The sequence below is a fragment of the Rhipicephalus sanguineus genome, chromosome 1, assembly GCF_013339695.2.
Source record: "Rhipicephalus sanguineus isolate Rsan-2018 chromosome 1, BIME_Rsan_1.4, whole genome shotgun sequence".
Lineage (NCBI taxonomy): Eukaryota > Metazoa > Arthropoda > Arachnida > Ixodida > Ixodidae > Rhipicephalus > Rhipicephalus sanguineus.
In genome coordinates, this window is record NC_051176.1 from 298,850,049 (window position 1) to 298,871,943 (window position 21,895).

Consider the following 21,895-nt stretch of genomic DNA (forward strand, 5'->3'; position numbering starts at 1 on the left):
CACAGTACTATTCCAAAGTTTCTTGTAAAAGAATAACACACAGAACACTGATATATTCAACCACACAAGGCCAGGTACAGTTGAACGTATCTACAACAAAATTACCTCTATGATGAAGGGTTCCTTGCATCCAGTTTACATTGTGGGCATAACAGAATGCGACCTTTGCAATGAAATGACCTATATAATGAAGTATTTTGAAAATCCCGAGCACTCTGTTATAAAGGTGTTGACTGTATAAACTATACTCCATCTCAGAAGTTGCCTTCAGCACTGTGAAGGCTACAGGGCCCTTTAGCCAATAGGAAGGGCGATTAGCCCCTCCACATGTATTCATCCGTGTCGCGTCGTCTGCTCCCTGGCGTCTGCGCGCACAAGTAGGGCGAGTAATGCGAACAGACGGCATTGCCGAAAAAAATGGCTGCACCCATCGCAGCTGATGCTCTCCGCCTCGAATTTATCAAGTCGTCATCGTGTGCTGTGTGCCCCGTAAGTTACAAAGTGACGCTTGTGTTTGCTTTAATGTACTGACGCTTCGACAGCAATGTATTCGTGACTATATTGCACTAAGTCCAAGAACCACTATCAAATGCCCGGTGCATTAGGCTTGGCAGGCTTGGATAAACAAACAGCTGATCTCGCAAATAATGACAAAATGTACCTGATGCTTTGTTCTCAGCGTGAGATGGCTCATTTCACCATTTATTTGTTGCTGCCACCGCAGTGGGCGAATAGCAAGCGCAAGTTTGGATCGAAGTGGGTGGTCGCGTCTGCATGGGCGCTGCCATGTTGATTTGTAGTCACAGTTACCGGCAGTTACTGATAGAGCAATTAAAGGCACACAGCATCAATGCGAAGAATAAACATATCATGCATCGATATTAAGTAACACGTGTCAAACAAGCGCAAATGTCTCAACCCTGCCAATTGTAAGGTTATTATATCTGGAACTATATTTTGATTCACAAACGTGTAGCTTTGCTTACACCCCGTAGCCTTGGTAGTGCTGAACGGTAGTGGTGAGATGGAGTATAGTGCTAGCTTCAGGAATGTTTGTAAATGTCAGATTACTATGTGTTTAACGGCATCCACTCCCTCGAACTAAACATCTTGGCAAAAAATTTCACATTTCCCACTGCCTTCAGAAATGCTTGACAGTCCTTGTGGAAACACACAGTAGTATGCGGTCCACCACTACTTTCACATCTGGTACAGCACTGACATGATTACTTTTTTTTTCTCAATCCTGTGCCACTCACATGATCTGTCCTATGCAATAAGACAATATTTTGTATAGAAGAGAAGACACAATACAAAGGATGCAGGAAAGTGAGCTTGGCATTTTCACTTTGTGCTCGGCATGCTACAGGAAATCAATAGCTGGGGAGGATTATTGAGAGCTGCCACACAACCTTAAATTTCGTATCCTTAGGTTTGCTGAAAACAACAGGGCTACACTTGTTTGTCTGCAGACATGTCTTAATCTTTAGCCTTGCTCAGTAATTATCCATTGTGGCTGGACTGCTAAAGCCTCTCTCCTCTCCTACAGAAATGATTGATGAGTTGGTAGTCAGTACACTTGCTAGACTTGTCCCACAGCCACCACTATGAGATCACCACAATACCCAAGACACAATCATGACTCACAGGGGTGCTGACATGAAAATTTTTTTTTTTTTTTGCATCAAATGAAAGACCAAGTCCTCAAGAGCCTAGAAAATGTACTGGTAAGCGTGAGTGCGCTTTGAAAAATTAATTACATGTTTTTAAAAGCTAGTTCCTACAGTACCCTGGCATCACAACACGGTATGAGCTTCTCGTCACGTGCTTGCGCAAGATATCGTGACATTTCCACGGCTGCTCCACTGTGTCTCTCCATTGGCGATGCACAAGCGGCCATTTTGTACATTTTGGTATCTGACGCCATCACAACTAGTCATACTGGTGAATGAAGTCACCGGAATTGACACTCTAGCCTGACTTCACGAGTGTCACTGTCAGTAGGTACGCCATGCGAAAATTGACTTTAATATCAAAATAAAATATCTTATCCTAATTTACTTAGCTTCACACTTGCTCATTGCCACCTCTGTACATAGGCGATTTGTATAAAGGAGTAAACTCAGCTTCGAAAACTGGTGTCAGCACACCTTTAAGATCACAACAACATACAAATATGGCTAATGGTCCCCTACATAGCACATACTTTTCCATATGACAGGCTAATCAGGACTTCCTGCAGTAATGCTTCCCCTCTATAGTATACTCCTGACACAGGACCGGACTTTTATTGGACACAATGTAACAAGACAAAAACATGTCAGAAACTAACAAGAATCACCTGGTGACAAAATGTTTGGAACAAAGTATAAAAATAAAGTGAGAGGATGCAGCTCTGAAGAAGAAGCTCTTTTGAAGTTCCAAAGGAATGGCACATCAGAACCAGGCAAATTCTTGCACTTCTTAAAAGGCTACAAGACTACTTTAACAAAATATCGAGGCTATGGTGCCATTTTATAATTTTTTGTACGGTGAGCTTGAAAAGCAGGTTGAAAATTGGCATTAACTATAATAAATGACTTGTTTGGCAAACCTGCACAGCTGCTGCCTCAGGCAATTCTGCAAACCTCACCCTGCCGAAAAGGAGCTTCATAGTATCGCCTTGAGGGACCTCAAAGCAGCTGACTGTGCTTAACAACAGCTGATGCCACCATTGTGCATGCTGTCAGTTTTCTTTTTCATTAGATAGAAGTGTACTGTTACGATCATGGCTAAGTGTGGCAATTGCAATGATTTCTCTAAAACCATGCATGTCTGAGCAATGGTGGCCTATCTACATACGAGTATGTTGATTTCATTCAAACAGTGCAGACATGCAATGGAGGAAGAAATTACAAGGCTATAATTTAAAAAATAAGCTAGAATAAGCAATAAAACGCCAAGAACTCGATAAAGCAGCAGTGTTGAACTCACGCTGTTTCTTGTGTTTTTCGCACCAGACCAACAAGCGAGCTCCCACACTGCAGGTGCTTTGCTTTGTACTCTCGTAGGGCTCGATGCAAATCCGAAAGCTCTGTAAGTGTGTGTTCCTGCACAAGAAACAGCAAAGACCAAGTTTCATTGATGCAACATAAGGCCAACGCATGAGAGTTCATCTCATCAGAGCATTGTGGAACCTTTGGATTCACTGTCAGTCAGTAACATTGATACAAAGAATTGGCAGAATCAGAATGATCAGCCAGTAGCACTTTGTTTTTTGTGAACTAGTTGGCACTTGTATTACTACTTACAGCCACTCTGCACAGCATGCAAGACTAAAAATGCAAGTCAGTACACCTTATTGCATGTATGTAAAGATGCCAAGGGTTATTACTAGGTAGGTCATGTAATTGATTAAGGGGCTGAGAGGAGATACATTGTTAAAAGCACCTAAACAAATACATTTCCACTCAGCCCTCTCATTTGAGAAAATTATATATTTCATCTTGTCTCTGCACAGGGTGCAAAGTCTCAATTCACAATCTGCAGGCAGGTCTAGCGGGTAGCTCAGGGGAAAGAAAGCTGAGGCCCCAGCTAGCTAAGCTGCATTGGAGGTTTGCCCCTGTATTCCCAAATGCTCCTTTCGTTACACGTAAAGGTGACCTTTAGTAGGGAGAGCTTCAATAAAGGTGTGGGAAAAGCGAGGGGGCCTGTCAGAAATCCACCTTAGGACTTTTCAAGGGCACCTTGCAAAGGTGCCCTCATCCGAACAGGTGTGAGGCATGAGAACAAGGCTAAGCACATTTTTACATTTTAATCTTCTGTGCATAGACATACAATTCATTTCTACAACAAAATGTTAATGAAACTGTGGACTAGCACTCCTACAAGCAGGCACCACCAACATTAGAGAGACAGTTTGCCCATCGTTTACTCAACTTTATTTTCGGCTGGCCACCATGCAGCTTATCTGTCATAGTAACACGCTCGCTCAAATTCTATGTCATTTCTTTGGTGTACATTTGCTTTTTTACCCAAAAGCAAAAGCAGCGAGCTTTTTCGTTTTCAAGGGGCAAAGTGAAGGGTTCCAGCATGTTACAACGCAAGCACAAGAGAAGCACACAGGGCAAATGCCAGCCTTTGTCCCGTGCACTTCTCCTCTTGTGCTAGCGTAGTAATGTGCTGGAACCTTTCACTTTGTCATCATGTACGAACTGGCCTTCAAAACCACACTGCTAAACTGTCTTTCAAGGGATAAAGAATGTCTTGAGGCTGAATTCCTGGAATGTCCCTGTATGACTACTGTTGTGTGGCCCTGCTCTGGCGGCCATCAAAGAATGCTGGGTGTGCAACGGCGGAAGAGCAGCGGACAGTGCATGCGAAACGAGTTAACTGCGTGGATGTGCGCGAGTGAACTGCCTGTGTGGTGGATATCACGTCCTTTTGTATGTGTTCTAATTCAGCTTTCTTTTAATTATATGTGTATAGTGTTCTACTTACCATACACACGATTATTTTGGCGATTGTTAGCACTTTTGCCATCAGATTTTCGCACCGAGGTCTAACTGCGGAAATGTTGAGACGATTTAAAAGAAGAGAGAAGGCTGACTACACGAAAAAAATATTTATAATAGGCCAGCTCCTATTCTCTCTGCTCCGTTTTCACTACTTGCTACTTTCACATAGTGAAAACGGTGACATTTTGCTGTGAGTGAGGCTCCGTGATGTATGCTAAAGATTGCAGCTCTCAGATTTGTCAAACTCCATCGATGCGGCGTGATATATTGCCTCGGTGAAACACGACATATGTGATTGCTTGCACCTTGCTAGGAGGCTTTCTTTTTTTATGTTCTGGACGTCGTGCTCTTGAACGCAAGCACATACGTCGCCATGTTCGATTGGATAAGGAGCCGTTAACCTCAAATGCTACCTTAGGGACACTAAAGTGAAACAATGAAAAGGCTTAGATTGATCAATTGTACGAGAAATCTAACTTCGTTAATTTGACCATCATAGGTTTATTAACCCATTACGTAAAACCCAAGCAACAACTATATATTGAATTTAATTGAAATTTCCCGCACTTATCTATCTACAGTAGACAATAACATTTGGCAATTTGCATAGAGTTACATCTATTCCTTCAGAAGTTATGATACTGTACTTTAGAAAGTATGCTGGGCTCTTGCGATAGCAATGCAAGCTGGCTCGGCACAAGAATAGCAAGAATGCTTGGCCCTTGCCATACTAATACCAAAGTTGTTTTGGCACATGCAAGTTGTCGAAGCAGCGACGCATCATGCAAAGCGCTGCACCATAATTTTCGCAGCAACATTTCCATTTATCACAGACAGTGCACTTCAACCATTTTTCAATCTTCTTGTCAAAATGCCCATATGTATGGAGGGGACTGGCAGGCACACTGGACACGGAAGACCTCTTGATAGTTCTATTGTGTACACGGCACAGGTAGTGTCTTGCAAGTATGCAGGTGAATGACAGCAGTCGACGCATAGACGGTCTGCTAACCTCCACTAGGTTGACAGTTCCTCTATGCATTCAGTGCAGCAATGTTGAAGATCTGTGTAAATAGAGCCTTCCATCACTTTTTCCCACGAATGAAAATTCTGTAGTTATACACAGCTTGATTGTGGAGGTGAATCTCTCCCATGCCAATATTTCTCTAGCATGACTATGTTTCATGATGGCACTACGTTTTTCCTTTGAGTTGGTGATCGTCTGCTTACAGAGCGTAGTGGCTCGACTGTGTCATAGTTTATCACCATAGCAACTATGCTATTATCTTTGCCCTTTACGAAAAAAACTCGTTCCCCGGATCAAAACAGAAGCAGGCTTCCCGATTTCTTTCGTTCCATCAGGCAGAAGGCATTCATTCGCACAGCCGACTTCCCCCTCCTCCTCAACCGTTTCGGTATCCCTGCCGGCATCTGTTGCAGCCTCCGGAGTCTCAAATGACCGTAAAAACGGCATTCTTTTGAAGAAAATGCCTGGTTCGATTTCTGAGGCAACCTACAACGCAATGCACATGTAAGCTCTCACAAAGGCTCAGTGTACTACGAAAAGTACGCCAACATTTGATTACCCCTCAGAGCAAAACTGTGTACTACAGCTGATTCTTGCGCTTCGCCGCAATTATATTCTTTCTGAAGCACAATCAATCAGTTTTTTCAGTATATACAGTGTGAAACCCTAAATTAATTGAGAAAACATAGTAGTCATCACATGCGTTCGACGAGCGCTCGTTTTCCAAAAGTTTAACAACTCGTAGCACGGAAAAAATTGACCTGAGTCAATATGTTCGATTAGGAGTGTCTTGCTGCAACCTTTAGCGTTAAAAGTGCTAATCAGAAGAATTAGAATATTGGATAGTGTGTTTTCTATTCCAAAAAAATAAACTGTACTTTGTAAAGTACGCTGGGTGGTAATGGGTTAATAGAGGAGAAAATCAAGGTCAAAGTTTCATTATTAAATTTCGCATTAAAAATTCCCACACGTGACATCATGGATTTCGAGGTGTTTTTTTTCGCATTTTGGTGACATTGGCTCAATTAAATTTTCTCAAACTTGGTATGTTAAGTCGATGGCCCTCTCAGAGGGCAATGTACTTCATTTTTAAGGATTAGGAACTACGTAGGCCCTAGTGGATGCGGTCAAAATCTATGACGTGACAGTGTTTGGTGCAGGAATTTCAAGGTGGCATCGCCACCCACATTTTCTCGCTCACCACACGTCTTCTCGCGGCAAACGTGGTGATTTTTAAATTGTGAAATAGTAATTTACTAATCAAGAAAAATCGTTTTTCTCTTTAGTGTCCCTTTAAAAGGGCTCCCTTTTCGTGAATTTATGTTGGGCTAAAGGGGGCTGCTGAGTGCAAGGTCTATTCTTGAAATGCGGTAAGGAGCTGAACAGGTAAGGAACACTAAAGATAAGGGTGAGGTTGGCTTGTGAGTACAGCAGTTAAAGCAGCACTGGAACAAATACGCCAAATAGCATCGGTGTCATACCACTGTGCGAGCAAGTGTAGGTGCCTTTTGACGACTGTTCCGCATCTGCCAATGTATCTGTGCTTACATGGCCTACCCAATGTGTGTTCTGGTTTTACTAGGAATTCTCATGAAAACTCTGGCAGCATAGAAAGAAGAAAGTGTTTCACCCTGCCTTTGCATGTTTGGGACAAGTTCTTCACTACTAGTCATGCAACAGTACAATATAGATAAGGGTGCAAGAGAAAAAGCAGACAAAAAAAAGGAAAGACTTTGCCAAGTGATTAAAGGAGTGGTGACACAATAATTCGAACACAATTCAACTGTTACATCGCACTGATGGGAACTCAGAGGTGCCATCTGTACAATATCAGCTACAAATACAGCGTAAAAAGTATTTTAATTGAGTTTCATGTTCGTGAAAGTGCCAAATCGGAAATTGAAGCAAGAAGCCATGAGGTCATCGTACATTTCGAGTTCTGGTTGGGTTACCAGAGACGTGCACGAGATGGACAACGCTGGTAGCGACACCTGGTGATGCAGAGCCTTACCAGAGAACCCCAAATATAAGATTGCAGTTACTTACCCGCTTAGTGACTCTGTGTAAAGCATTGGCAGTGAGATAATTATCAACTCATAGTATTCTCATTGTTTTTTTTTTCGGCAAGAACACGCCACTTTTCGACAAGACTGAGAAAACAGAAAAAATTATATTGTAGTTGGACAAAACGCCACAAGATACACTCTAACCTCGATATAACGAACATGGATATTACGAATTATTGGTTATAACGAAGTAAATGAATAATAGTTTGTCATAGATACAGTGTTATGAATGATCCTTTTATAACGAATTTTTTGATATAACGACGTTATTTTTGTGTCAGATGCGACTTTGTTATAATGAGGTTATAGTGTATTGCTACCGGCTCCGCTGCTGCTGCTGCTCCTGCCGTCAACGGCTCCAGTAACCGGGTATCTGCAAACATTAGGAAGTCTACAGACAAACTAAAGCTCTCTACAGCCAGGATTGTACTGTGTAGTGGACAGATAACTGCTTTGACGCTCCAAAGTGCTTACGTGGGATTGGTATGCCTTTAGAACGCAGTGTAGCCCACTCTAAATACGAATCAGTAAAGCATACATCATGCCACTTTCATGTTACACATACACACACTGTGACAGAGTGCCAATGTTGTGATTTCACTGCTTCCTTCATCACTTCTCAAGCTGCTACTTTACAAATGACCAGAGTGAAAATGTTTCAGCACGCCTAATACTGCAGCTACTCCAAGCCTCATGAAAATCGTCACCTTAGTTGGAAGATGACGACAAGAACAAAATCGCAGCCACCGGCGAGATTCGCGAAGTGAATCGAGCTTTTCTGAGTGATTTTTCCAATCCTCCCGGCTCCTTCGTCAACCGCCGCACTAGATAAGCAACGTAGTTTGACAATCAAGGAAACAAGCACTCGCAGCACTCAACACAGCAGACGAAACAGCAGCACTGACAACATGGCAGGAGGTGGCCAGTGATGTCGCTGGTACTCGCGGTCACCTGGTAATATTTGTTCACGAGTAGGCCGAGTACGTCACGGGACCCCTGAGTGCTCTTCGAAATAAAAACTGCCCCCGGTTGTAGTATTTGTTCACGAGTAGGCCGAGTACGTCACGGGACCCCTGAGTGCTCTTCGAAATAAAAACTGCCCCCGGTTGTAACATCCGAGCATATAAACAAAAACATTCGTCTCACACTGAGGCAAATGAGTTTCATTGCCGCTATTAACGAGTTAGTAGCCGCTGATTAAGTGCAAAAAACAGAGATTCACAAATTTTCAACACTCCTTTAAGAAAGGTACTGCCGACTAAAACTGAACAAAAAATTTTACTCCAGCATTTTGATGTCCCAACAAACACGGTTCATTTCGCATCAGACACTGTACGGGAATGCAGGTTCAAAATTGCTAACTGCTCGACTTTACCTCTGGATCTTGCCTCTCAGAGTCATTGAACATGATTTTCAAGATTTGACAATTTATCTCTTTTTTTTCTCTGGAACTGCAGAGCTTGGAAAGCTACGTCTGAAGTACATCAACATTCAGAGGGACAGAGTTGAAAATAGCATTGTTGATTAAATTATCACTTTTACACCAAGCTTAGAACTTTCTGATGGTAACACTTGATGCACATGTTGTAATCGTAAAGATTGTCTTGAGTTTTATCACTACAGGTGCTATCCTATCAGTGACAAAAGGCAATCTAAATGAACGCTTGGCAAGGTGGTACTTATTCATTGTAATTCTGAACTGAAGCCCTGACAAAAATTGGAAGCAACATGCAGCGGGACCAAACAAGTGCAGTTCAACATGTTTGTTGCACTGCTCTATGCACAAAAGAACAAAGGCACAAAAAGACAACAAAAAAGCATTGTTAAGCACATGTTTTCTCTGGCTATGTCCTTTGTGCATGTCAATGTTGAACAGTGAGTGGTCATTGAACAGTGAGTGGTCAGGGCTCCTAGGCATTGTTAACATGACTCAACAGCTGTTTGTTTCACTTAATTTAAGGTTTTCTTAAGGTTTTTTCCTCTGAACAGCAGCTGGGGACACCATACATACCTGCTGTTTCTGTGAAAGTACAGAAAAAAAAATGTTTAGTCATATTTTGCTTTTGCATGTAGAATTGGGCATTAGTACTTACTGTGATTTGTCTGCACATTTTGCTACTATATTGCACTTGAAGGTTGAAATTTTAATTACCTATTGTATTTCTGAATACAGCTGTACTGTCCAAATATCTGTACAATAATAATAATTCGTTGTCATATTTTTTATTTTCCACTAATCACTACGCATTCTGGTTACAGGTGATGCATGTGTGCTTGCACAGGCCCCTCTATGTAACAGTCTAGGAGTGGCCCCATTTCTACTGCAAATGCTTAAATAGCAGGATTTGACTCCTCACTAGCTATAGACCTGCTCCACCACATCTACGTCCAAAAATATGGTCGTGCTGTTGTCCGGCATTTAGTTTCACTTGGTAGACAACCACCGCCATGCCTACCACAGTTGCTACTGTTCTCGCGGGTGTATGCGGTTAGCTGTCGTGCAAAGAAGAAACAAAGGTGTACAGACCAGTTAATTGCACAGAAAGGCACGAGAAAAGTGGAATAAGTTTTTGTAGGTTTCCTGTTGCAATTGCTGCAACTGCCTGCAGCTGTGAAACGCGAGAACTTGTCTCCGACGTCAACTCATCGGTTATGTGGCAAAAATTGAGCTGTTGGTGCAACCTGTTAGTACTTAACAAAAATTATTAGCTGTGTCAAAAGCTTGTTATTGTAATGTCCCGCACCAAATTTCTTGGCATAATTTTTGTGTGGAGCCATAGTCGCCACATTTACCTCAGAGCCCGTACATCATGGTGGCGGGGTGGATAGCCTGGCACTCTGCCATATGCAGAGAATCCATCATGGTTGCCACTGCTCCTTAAACTGCAGAAGCCTTAGACACGTCAGAAGAATTTTGTTGCCATCACATGAACTAAAGTTGTGGCTCTGTTCATCCACGCAGCTGTGAACAAAAGGAGGATTTCTACGATGCTTTTCTAAACTGTATGTGGCTGCTATGACACATCTGACACAAGTGTCTTGGACACGACTGTTCTAGCTGCGATATGCTTTAAGAGATTTCCATGCCTGCAAGGCTCCAAGACAAATTGCACGTGTGAAATGTGCCAAGTCTGTTTTGGGCTGTACGCCTTCGTGGTCACAACTTGAGCGTATGGGGACAGCTGCGACCTGTGCTTAGTGGGCCTGACAGGTATGTATAAGCCTTGTCCATGGCACATAATAATTGTTTAATGTGTTATCGCAGCTGTATTTACATAGAGGAAGGTGTTGCCGGAGTTTTCCCGTCTTATTTGCGTGAGTAACTAACCTGGAAAATTTGTTTATATGTGAGGATTTACCCTAACAATTAGGGACTCGTTCATAACTCAGTTTTTTTTTCTGTGCATTTTCAGATCACACTTAATGCGTCTTGCTGGGCTAGGTGAGTTGTTTTTGCATTAGCTTACAAATTAAATTGCACATGTGCGACCTAGACTACAGCAACATCGATGATATTTCACAAATCAGTGACATTCATGGCATTAGAATGCCTGGTGTTTGAATATTGTTCTCAGAGTTGGTCAGAGTTGCACGTCCGCAAAGTTTTTATATGTTAAATTCAGAGTCCTCCTTAGAGCCACTACAACTTCCTCTGTTGCAGCTGCCGCTTGTGAACATGCTGGAGGTGCCCCAACATGTGGTGCTTGGAGGTAGCTTTTGCAGCAGCTGCGCCACTTGTCACATGACCACAGAGGGCGAGGGTAAGCGTAGCCTAAACGCCGCAACGTCACTACAAGTGTCTAAATATATTGACGGTGCCTACCATTGTTTATCAACATGGAGAAGGTCTAAAATTTAGTCAAAACAATTATAAGCCTGTCAACTTACCCCCGATTCCTCGCTACCATCTTGATTGCTCGAATCCAAGAGATTTCCTGGCTGGCTCGAAGCAACTTCCTCCGTTATGGTTGACTGCCTGTAGAGTAGTGGCCTCTTGTGACGCTCTGTGGGCACACTGTCAAGATCCCCTTCATCATTGGGAGCAACTGACACTTGCTCCCTTTCAGACAAGTTTTTGTGGCCATTGTTGCTAGCAGCATAGGGGTCACATGAAGTAGAGTCCACACTGCCACCATTAACACTGATCAGCTCTCCGAGCCCTGAGTCAGCAGATGGGCCATCCACGCTTGCCAAGGGGTGCTCATAGTCCCCTCGCATTTTGCCTAATGGGACCACATGTGCACTCTGTCTCTTGTCAAGGATGATGCGCACAGCACGCCGCCAACGCCACCGCATGCGACGGCGTTCAGATGTGAGAAGCATAAGGCCCGATTCAAGATCAAAGCTGAAAGTCTGGTGCCCCAAGACAAGCCTCTTGTGGCCAGGCATTTTGTCTTCGATGCCCTGTCGCTCTAGAAACTCTCGATTAGCTGGCTCCAAAATGCTGTCAGAGCTTCCTCTGCTAGCACTGCTAAGCAAAAGGCTGCTGGTTCGCGCCAACTTTGCGGTGGCAGCAAAAGATCGAGTCTTTTGGTTTTGCTCCATCGCTTCAATAATCTTGGAGCTGATTGCAGATGGTGGACTGGAATGATGCACTGGAGCTGCAATAGAACATGCAAGAGCAGTTGAAATTTACATGAAAGGAAGCCAATCGTAGCTAACAGTTGTGCCTCTTGTGCCAGATTTTTTAACGATTCACTTTCAGACTCGGTGGTATCAACTTTTGTCGCCAGTTCATGAAGCTGCCATATTGTTTTTGCTGAGATCAGCCATTTAGCATGAGTGATCAAAAATTAGCACAATTAAAAGAACTGTTATGAAATATGGCCCCTGGCAAAGCTCTAAGGCTGGATATTAAGCAAGGACAGGTCAAGAGACGAGTAATCAGCACAAATATTTGCCTAGAGACTCAACACAATACTTGCTCCAATTTTATTGAAATGACATGCAGAATCCACACCAAGCAACACAGCACTAAACACCAGCTCTGTACCAAACTTAAGAAAACTCAACAGTGTTCACTTGCTAGTGCATTCACAGCCATGCAGATAACATGCAGGCGGAACCACTGTTTTATAAATATCAGCACATCCGTTCATTTTTAAAAAACGACTCATTACCACTGTACACTGATCGATTAACTGTCAAATAAACAAAAGCCATGCAAGTGCAATTGAATAAAAAATGTGTTTATGAAGTTTTATTCAAGCAAAAGCTATCAATTAGCAAGTAAAACACACAGCCATTCTATGACTAAGCATTTAACAAAAGTAAAATTTTATTTTACAATTTAATACTATCACATGTATCAGCATAAAACCTTCTGTATTTTGTTGTTATAAAGGTGTTTTCTGTAGAAAGCAATCATAAAGCTATGAATGCTTTAAGCATAATTTCTTCACTGAAAAGCTGGCATCCAGAAAATGCAAAGTGTAGCCAACCATTAACAGAGTACCGTGACACAGTGATCTGAGTCGTATGAGAATCATGGTCACGGTTCATTTGAGGCACAATCAACAACTCTGAACAATGACTGTTATCATCACCATGTCACTACTCAGCTCAGAAAAACTATCAATGAGCTCTAATAATAACGGAACGAAGGTGATCAGACCAGGGCGCTTTTGTCACTATCACATAATAGCACCACATTATTGCAAAAGTAGGTTGCCAAAAATGAGACTGCGCAACCTGGACATTTGCTACAAGAAGAAAGACGACTCATAGCTAATGCATGAAAATAATTTGCTTTCTAATGTGCTGCTTCAATGGTTTTTCTCGGCCTTAGGCAATTAAAAAATCCTTTTTCCAGTGCCTATATGCCCGAGGAAAAATAAATGTGAAAGGATCGCTAATTTACTGCAAATAAGGATGCAATGAATGCAAGCTGTAAAACCCTTCCCAAGTGGAACACATTTCTAGCTCTTGCTTGTCTATTACAATTAAATACATTACACCTCACAGATCCCATGCTGTTAATTTTATTCATGCAACTATCCAGAAAATTAAAAATTAAGTTTTGGAGTGTTTTGTAGAAAATAAAAATATTCTCAATAACCAACTCTCTGAAAATCACCCGATTTCGACCTCCTCATGAGGAGGTCGAATAAAATTCAAGGGTTAAAGTTACATTTAATAAAATTCAAGGGGCAAAGTTACAGGAATAAAGGGCACTAGATTCAAGTTGCTGCTGTATCTTTAAATGTGCTTTTACAATCTGCCATGACATCAGACATGACAACCATGACATCAGTATCCATTTTACTTTGCTTTTTTGTTTGCTTATCTTGTAGCGCAGACAAATACTTCAGTCAGGGTCTCCAGTCAACTCATTATCGAAAGTTTCCACAAAAAAAATAAAAAATTAGGGAAGCTTTGCACTAGCTGTGTCAGGCCTAAGGAACAACGGGGCTGGGTGGCCTCCCTTAGAAAATGTGGGCTTAACTTGGATTAGCAAACAAGTGCCACCACCTGGCGAATGCAGATTGACTTCTTTCTTCTTCATCTTTTTCTTTCACCTGTCTTTGTTTCGGTGGTGCAAACCCGCTTTCTGTGGCCCCCTCCTCTTTTATTCCTCCTCACCCTCACATCACTCCTCACTTCCCACCCCCTTGCTATACCGTACTATGCATGGCTAAGCTATGATAGCAGCTGCTTGGCACATACCCACTTTCTGCGCCGCATAGCCGTTCCTGTCCCTCTCACCTCCTCCTTTCCTTCCTTATCACCTTCACATCACTCGTCCTCACCCTCACTTTTCTTTCCCACCTCGCACTACATGACACATGCATAGGGGTTATTTTACAAAGCAGTGTCAAGCACTGGCGTGGCTCTGTGGTAGAACACCCTTGCTCGGTCGAGGATAAAAATTCAAGATGGCGACGGAAGAGCCTCTAAGAAGAATGCACACCCATCCATTCACTGTTTTTGCTGCATTGTAGGGAATCATCGTGTGAAATATCATGTGTTATGACACGGGGAAAAAGGCGTTCTTCAAATTTTTCGACAACTTATAACGACTCAGCATGCAACCCCTAGACAACACATTGTAGAAGTACTAAGAAATCATGCACATATCTGAAGACTCTCAGAACTTGAATTCCTAAGAACTGCTGCTGCACAATTCAGTAGCGAAAAATGGGTTGAAACACAAAAAAATGGCGGAAAAAGAAAGGGGGGGGGGGTTCTTGCTCGGTCATTAACGTATATTTCAAATCTCTCAAAAAGGGGAAGGGGCGCTTGCTCAGGATTCTACAGTTGGTTCGATTCCCACTCCAAACCAAGGTTTTTTTATGCTATGCTGCTAGAGTTTTTTGGCGAATCAAAACGTTAACAGTGCCTCTATAAAATCTAGCCACAAAGGCAGGTTGGAAGACGTAAGGATTACCTATCACTGTGTATGCTATAACCACTTGAACCCCTTGGCATGCTATAGCACTTATGAGATCGCTGTAATGTGGCCAGGCATATAAGAAAAGCACAGAATTTCGGTGCATCAAGAAGATCTTTTTAAAAATAATATTACACGTGAACATAAAATTAACAAATAATATGTAATGCACTTACAGCCATGGCTTAAATGAATAGTGATTTAGTGCAATGTGATGTGCAGTTCGTTATAGTGACACATATTCGTGCAGGTTCAGCTCGTGTCCAGCTTCATATGCTCCAAGATCCAAACGAGCACAAATAATTCTACAGATCTTTCATAGCCTAACAGGATCAAGGCACAGTCGGTGGTCCGAAACATCCACCACAGCACAGACAGATATTTGGCCAAAAGTCCTTTATTCTCCTTTCTTTAAGTGGTTTACGTTGTACTGCCATACATAGCTGCCTCCTATTACAGCAAGTGTGTGCTTACGTTTCCTCTCATGCCGTATTCTCATACCAACAATAGAAGGCACGGCAGCAGCAAACGACCCATGTCAAATCGTCACATAAAGAATTGCCTTCTCTGTTACCATGTCCCACTAGCTGCCATAATCCGCTAAAACACCCTCCAGCCCATTCCCCCGGTGGTCCTTCAGGTGCTTGATGTTATCCAGTCCTACCAATCACATCAAAATTTTGCAAACCACTGTAGCTGAAGTGCCATGTAGGGTTCTACTTTTTAGCTTCTTTTGCTGGATCCACTTTTTACCTTCACTTTATGTTTAAAAGAATGCAGCTAGCACATCTCTGTACAGCATGCATTAATGGCTGTTAATGCAAAATGTTACAAGCCATTTCCTAGGAGGAATTGAAGACAATAATCGCCAGGACACCTCACCAGAGGCGTAGCCAGAAATATTTTTCGGGGGGGGTTCAACCATCTGTTTTGCATGTTCGTGCGTGCGTTTGTATGTGTGCGTGTATATATACACATGCAAAATCGAAAAATTTCGAGGGAAATTCAACACCCCCAACCCAACCCCCCACCCCCTGGCTACGCCCCTGCACCTCACCAAGGCGGAAGCAGATGCCAGCTGGCTTGCCATGGTGGTTGTGCCGTAGCGACAATCGCTTCGAAGCTTTGTTGTCTGACAACAGTACTCTGCACCTCCACCAATGTGCAACAGGGCGACAAGTAGGTGAAACGTAAGCCACTCTTTACAAAGAATATATACAAATAGACTATATGCCTAAATTGCACATACTATTTCGGTGATCATTACATCCTTTGATTCCTCCAAGAAAACTGCTCATAACAATATCTAGTCACTGATAATTTATACAAACTGATTCAACAAGGTGAACGCCAACAGAATGAAAGCTAGCAAAAGACCCAGAACTCATACAAAAAATAAAACCTGCCCTTACTTGATGACATAGTATGAACCCAAAACAAAAAAGAGGTATAGAAACTATATATATAACTCACAAATCTAATATTATAAATATTCTCAATAAACCAAGCATGAAAAACCAAAACATAGTGCAACAAAAATACATATGTTCAATTCATTGTAATGTGTAGTATATGTAAATAAATAGAAAGGAAGACTTTTATGACTGACTTCTAAGTGTCCTTGTTTCTTTCACTGAAATTAGACTTTACAACATCACACTTTTCTGAACAAAGAAGCTAAGTTAGCACGGGTCCTCATCAATTTATGTCCAAATTAGTGCATCTGCACTAATAATTGTTTTGCATCAACAGGGCATTTCATTTCATATTCATGTTCCTAGTAAACTCAAGATATTGTTTTTCGTATGCATTTTCATTCACAATATTCATACGCATTCATTCAGTATGTTTGCTGACCACACAAACACTTGCAGGTTTGTTTTGGAAAACTGCAAACCAAGAACCACCAGAATTAAAAATGATCACGAAGTGAAATAGAGTTAGAATACAAACCAAGTAAAAAGAAAACAAGTGCATGAATAACAGTACACATGCACCATCAACTTCACATGCTGCAAAGTGCAAACAACACTTGAATAACAGCATGCAGTTCCACAGAACAAGATAACATACTCACATAATGGAAAGGTTCTGGACAGACCATAGTGACTGTACAAAGATGAAGATAATTGTGGAAAGCTTCAGCAAGCACTGAAGAATGCCAGAGAAGATGAGCAAAGACAGTGCTACCAGATGAAGTCAGAAGCATTTTAATGCTAAAGAACTTGGTGTGCCCATTACAGCAGGTACAACAAGGATCTTCCAAGGCAAGAAAAGAATATTGGGTGGCTCTGCTTGCAAACAGAGCAGGCGTTAGTGCCCAGAGAGTGATACCACATGAGCTGTTCCAGATATTTCTGCCTCCATGTAACTGATATTACTCAAAAAATGTTTGCATTGCTCCTTCAATCAAATAAAAAAAGAATGGATACCGTATGTCAGAAGGAAACATACTGCATCCTTTGAAAGAATGAGAGGCTACTCAGGCACCACATATTATATAGCATCAGACGTGCTGGATTAGGAAATGGTCTATAATATGTAGACACAACAGGATGACATGGTAAAACTTTAACAAGAGGCACAACGGTCATGACAAAAGCAGAAATCGAATAACCAACAACTTGACACACATTAAAAACAATAGTTCAGAAATGCACCTGTAAAATACATAATAGAGTCACTGAACCATGTACTACACAACAACCCCACTGCTGGAGAGGCTGCCAATAACTGATTATACTAAGGTTTGGATACAGCTGGAAGCACATGGTGAATCATGCAATGAAATTCCTTTTCTTTTTTCTTTACATAGTCATACATCAGAAAAAGCAGAAGCGCCCATGTGCTATGCTATGCACTTACTTACTGCGCCGTTGTTACACTCTGAGGCACTCCAGATTTGCAAATTATACCATAAAAGCAGTGCTAATATCATAGCATTTTAGAGATCCTGCCCCACCTTTTGTGAAAGGTGCGGAGCATGTAGAGAACTTCTCCATGCATCTTTCGACAAGTCTTTAATGCATACTGTATGAGCAAAGTTAGCAGCAATCAAATTCGTCATGACACCCTTTCTGTTAATCCTTCCTACAATGCTCGAAGCTGAGATACCATAACTGGATGGTACAATGCCTGTTGTCTTACGTTGATTATTGCACTGAACCCTGCGACCATAATAAGCTCAGGATTGCATTCTGCAAACCCCAGTGCCACTGCCAATCTGTATATTAGCAGCTTTTTGCCCCACTAAACAGTGCCACTGCCAGCTAGTAGTAGGATTTTGCAGTGTTTGGCTCTGTTGGAGGCACTGACTTGTCATATATATGAAAACTGGCAACTATTCTGGGAAGTTGGAGATAAGAGTACTGGTTATTTACTGAAACTCCAAGCTCTACGCTGCGAGTACAAGAATAATGTCCGACTCGGATGTTTATGGCAACACTGTTTGCAAGTAAGTAGGTTTATTAACTGTAGAAAAAAAAAAACGTCTTTCAGGCCACTTTAACAAACAAGTTGGCTAGCTCACTAATATTAGTTGCTAGCAGCATTTTTCAGATACCCATGCTGGCTTTATTTATTCTTGTAGAAAATGTAACAGCAAAGTCAATTCCTTATCACAATGTCAGCTGTTTCCTTACGATAGTAAAGCCACTTATAGTAGTCACTGTACCATGATTTCATTTTATTTCAAGAAATATTGGTCTCAACATACATTGAGATTCACTAAATTGTAGAATAATTGTTGGTCCTCCGAATGAAAATAACAAAAAAGAAATCGATTAAGCTGTATTCACACGATGAACATGATCACGGACGAATCAGTCACGTGACATGCGACGTGATTCGGATCCCTCCACAGCCAGCATTCACACGAGAGGGGAGAATTCACACTACAAGGAAGGATTTCGGCATTTCTCCCCAAGGATCCGAACTGTGATTTGGGCCTCTGTTGTTTCACGAATCGCTCTGCGCGGATCGAAGCGGGACCATGGCGTATGGTGACGTAGTACGCAATCCGCGAGCTCAAATTGTGATTTGGTCCATCGTGTGAATACAGCGTTAAATAAGTGTAGGAACAACCCAGGAATGAATATAAAGGAAGAGGTAGCTCGCTGTGCATATGTGTATTCCTTTTGTGTTCTATGAGCCACGTACTTTCCCATCAGTGAAGTTTGCACTGCCATTTTATTCTATATATGTGAACGGTTGCCATCCTCGTTGCTATACTGTCTCCTTGTCTTTTTATCCCACAATCCACCTCCTTCAACTGTTAACTGCTTTTCAGGTGTCAGTAGAATGCAAGACAGTGCTGCTGAATGCTAGAATGCTGCTAGCAGTCAGGGTGACAGACAAGACTAATCAGTGGTAGTTAACTTCCTTTTTTACTACCAAACCATCTCTAATGACGAACAAGTTAAACACACTGACTCAAACAGGACATATCAGTAATGTGTACAAATGGATGCACTTCTGAAAACAGTGCTAGGACTGGACACAGTACGAAGTGACAGACTAAGCGCTGACTAACCACGAGTTTATTTCGCCATAGCAGAATATATACCCTCGCAAAAACAAGTACAATTAAAACGATATGAAGACAAGCACTCCTCTTACGGCACATGCGCGAAGATTATAGTCAGTGGTCAAGATATTCACGCTCTTTTTTCAGCAAGGCTACGGAAGCCATGCTCACAGATGAGTCATTGTGCATGTGAATCACGTGAGCTTCGAAGATCACTCTGGTGCATTGATTCTTGTAACTTTTCAAAACCTTTCTTTGGTCAGAGTGTGGCATGCAACCACACTCTGCACAATGCAGAGCAAGATTACTGCCCGCGTTCCATTCATCATGGTGCATGCATGTTCTCACAGTCGATCGTTTAGGACACGACCCGTTTGCCCGGTGCATGACTTTCCACAAGATAGCGGTATGTCATACACTACTTCTGATCGGCATTCAATGGAATGTCGTGTGTGCTTTTTGGAGCAAGACGTTTCGTTGAATGCCGATCGGAAGTAGTGTATGACATACCGCTATCTTGTGGTAAGTCATACACCGAGCAAACGGGTCATGTCCTAAATGATCGACTGTGAGAACATGCATGCATCATGATGAATGGAACGGGCAGTAATCTTGCTCTGCATTGTGCAGAGTGTGGATTGTGGGAATTCAGGCGTCCGCACCAGTTGCTCGACGCCATCTTCCCTTGGTGAATTATCGTGTCTCTCTCCTCCCAACTGGTCATAAAATGCCGTCACTTCGCTGCCACCCTGCCCCTAAAATGTTAAACACAGTGTCGCACTGGCCTAACTTTGACAGGATTCGAGCCTTGTTCGCACTCGCCTGAGGAGCGGCGGCGCGAGAAGGGGTTCGGGGAGACCACTTCGGGATATCGGAGGGTGCGCATACGTTTTGGCCTTTCCGGCCGGCGGCGATCCTTTGTTCTTTGTTCTTCGTCGCCGGCTGGTGGTTACGGCGTTGCGTTACGGCGCACGCTCCCTTCCGCGGTCTCAAAGTACCGAGGCAGCACCTCACGATCGTGCACCGTATGTTTCTCTCAAGTGTTCCCCTGTCTGTTCTGCTTCTTCTGCTCTGGGGTGCGAGATCGCGGGAGCGCTGGCCGAAGGGTAGGTCAGCTCTCCAAACATGTTCTTTGTTTGTTGGTTTTATAGGTGAGCCATTCGCGGCCACTAATTGATATAGTTTGTAACTTGTATTAGCTAATTGGTGACATGTGTAATTATGTCATTTACGATTGGTTCAGGTGTAAAACAGTTGTCTCTTTGTACTAAAATCCTAGTAATAAATCACTAATTTGGAGAGTGTTGCCTAGGGTCGCCCTCGCTGCGCGCGAGGGCTCGCCATCCCTTCGCGGTGATCGGCCGGGTTCTCGTGCACAGCAGTGCGAAGAGTACATGGCGCGAGACAAGCAAGGACGCGGCACTCTGCATGAAGCTCGCAGTGCTCGAACCCGCGGTGGCGGTCGGCGCGTACGGCTAAGAGTATATAGCAAGGCCGTGCGTGCCGCGGTAGGTAAAGGCCGATTAACAGCAATGGCAAAAGAAAGCAAGTAAGCCCCAAAACAACAACACCACAGGTTACATGCCACACTTTGACCAAACAAAGGTTTTGAAAAGATACAAGAATCAATGCACAAGAGAGATCTTCGAAGCCCACGTGATTTACATGCGCAGTGACTCATCTGTGAGCATGGCTTCCGTAGCCTTGCTAAAAAATGAGCATGAATATCTTGACCACTGACTATAATCTTCCCGCATGTGCCGTAAGAGGAGTGCTTGTCTTGATATCATTTTAATTGTACTTGTTTTTGCGAGGGTATATATTCTGCTACGGCAAAATAAACTCGTTGTTGTTAGTCAGTGCTTAGTATGTCACTTCTTACTGTGTCCAGTCCTAGCACTGTTTTCAGAAGTGTAGTATGTACCTACAAGCCCGCATTAACACTATATCAGTACAAATGGATCACTGTTGAATACAGAGAAATATAGTCAGACCTTATGCACAATTGAGTGCAACATACGTGAGGGCTCAGCAATCGGAGAACACAACAACAACAAATCTTACTGCTCTCTACATTCGGCAATTCACTGCACACACAGTACTTGAACTTTCACACACTGCCACAATCAACGAGGTAGAGAAAAAAAAATCTCAGAAGTTATCACAGGGTGCCAACCAACAACTCTAAAATATTTTCATTCGAAGTGTTATAAAATACACGGCATTGATCCCTTTCTGGCCCAGAGCCATAACTTTTAAAACACTTCCTTATCACATTACATGTTTGATGTCTCTAGTGGCATAAATGCAACACTGCCAAACACTGTCTGCTTCCCTCAGCATCAAATTTGGCTACCAAGGTACACACTGGCATACTGATTAAATGATCCA

At 42.5% G+C, this 21,895-nt stretch overlaps 1 protein-coding gene across 2 annotated transcripts in view; it reads right to left on the reverse strand.

Moving 5' to 3' along the window:
* The window catches only part of LOC119379343 (uncharacterized), an 89,450-nt gene that overhangs the window by 3,325 nt on the left and 64,230 nt on the right, over positions 1 to 21,895 (reverse strand). For both annotated transcript variants that reach the window (XM_037648626.2, XM_037648627.2), the window contains 2 exons: positions 11,478 to 12,190; positions 2,974 to 3,089 (listed from right to left, as the gene is read on the reverse strand). In XM_037648626.2, coding sequence (XP_037504554.1) covers positions 2,974 to 3,089; positions 11,478 to 12,190 — 829 coding nt within the window. The remainder of the gene's footprint in view (positions 1 to 2,973; positions 3,090 to 11,477; positions 12,191 to 21,895) is intronic.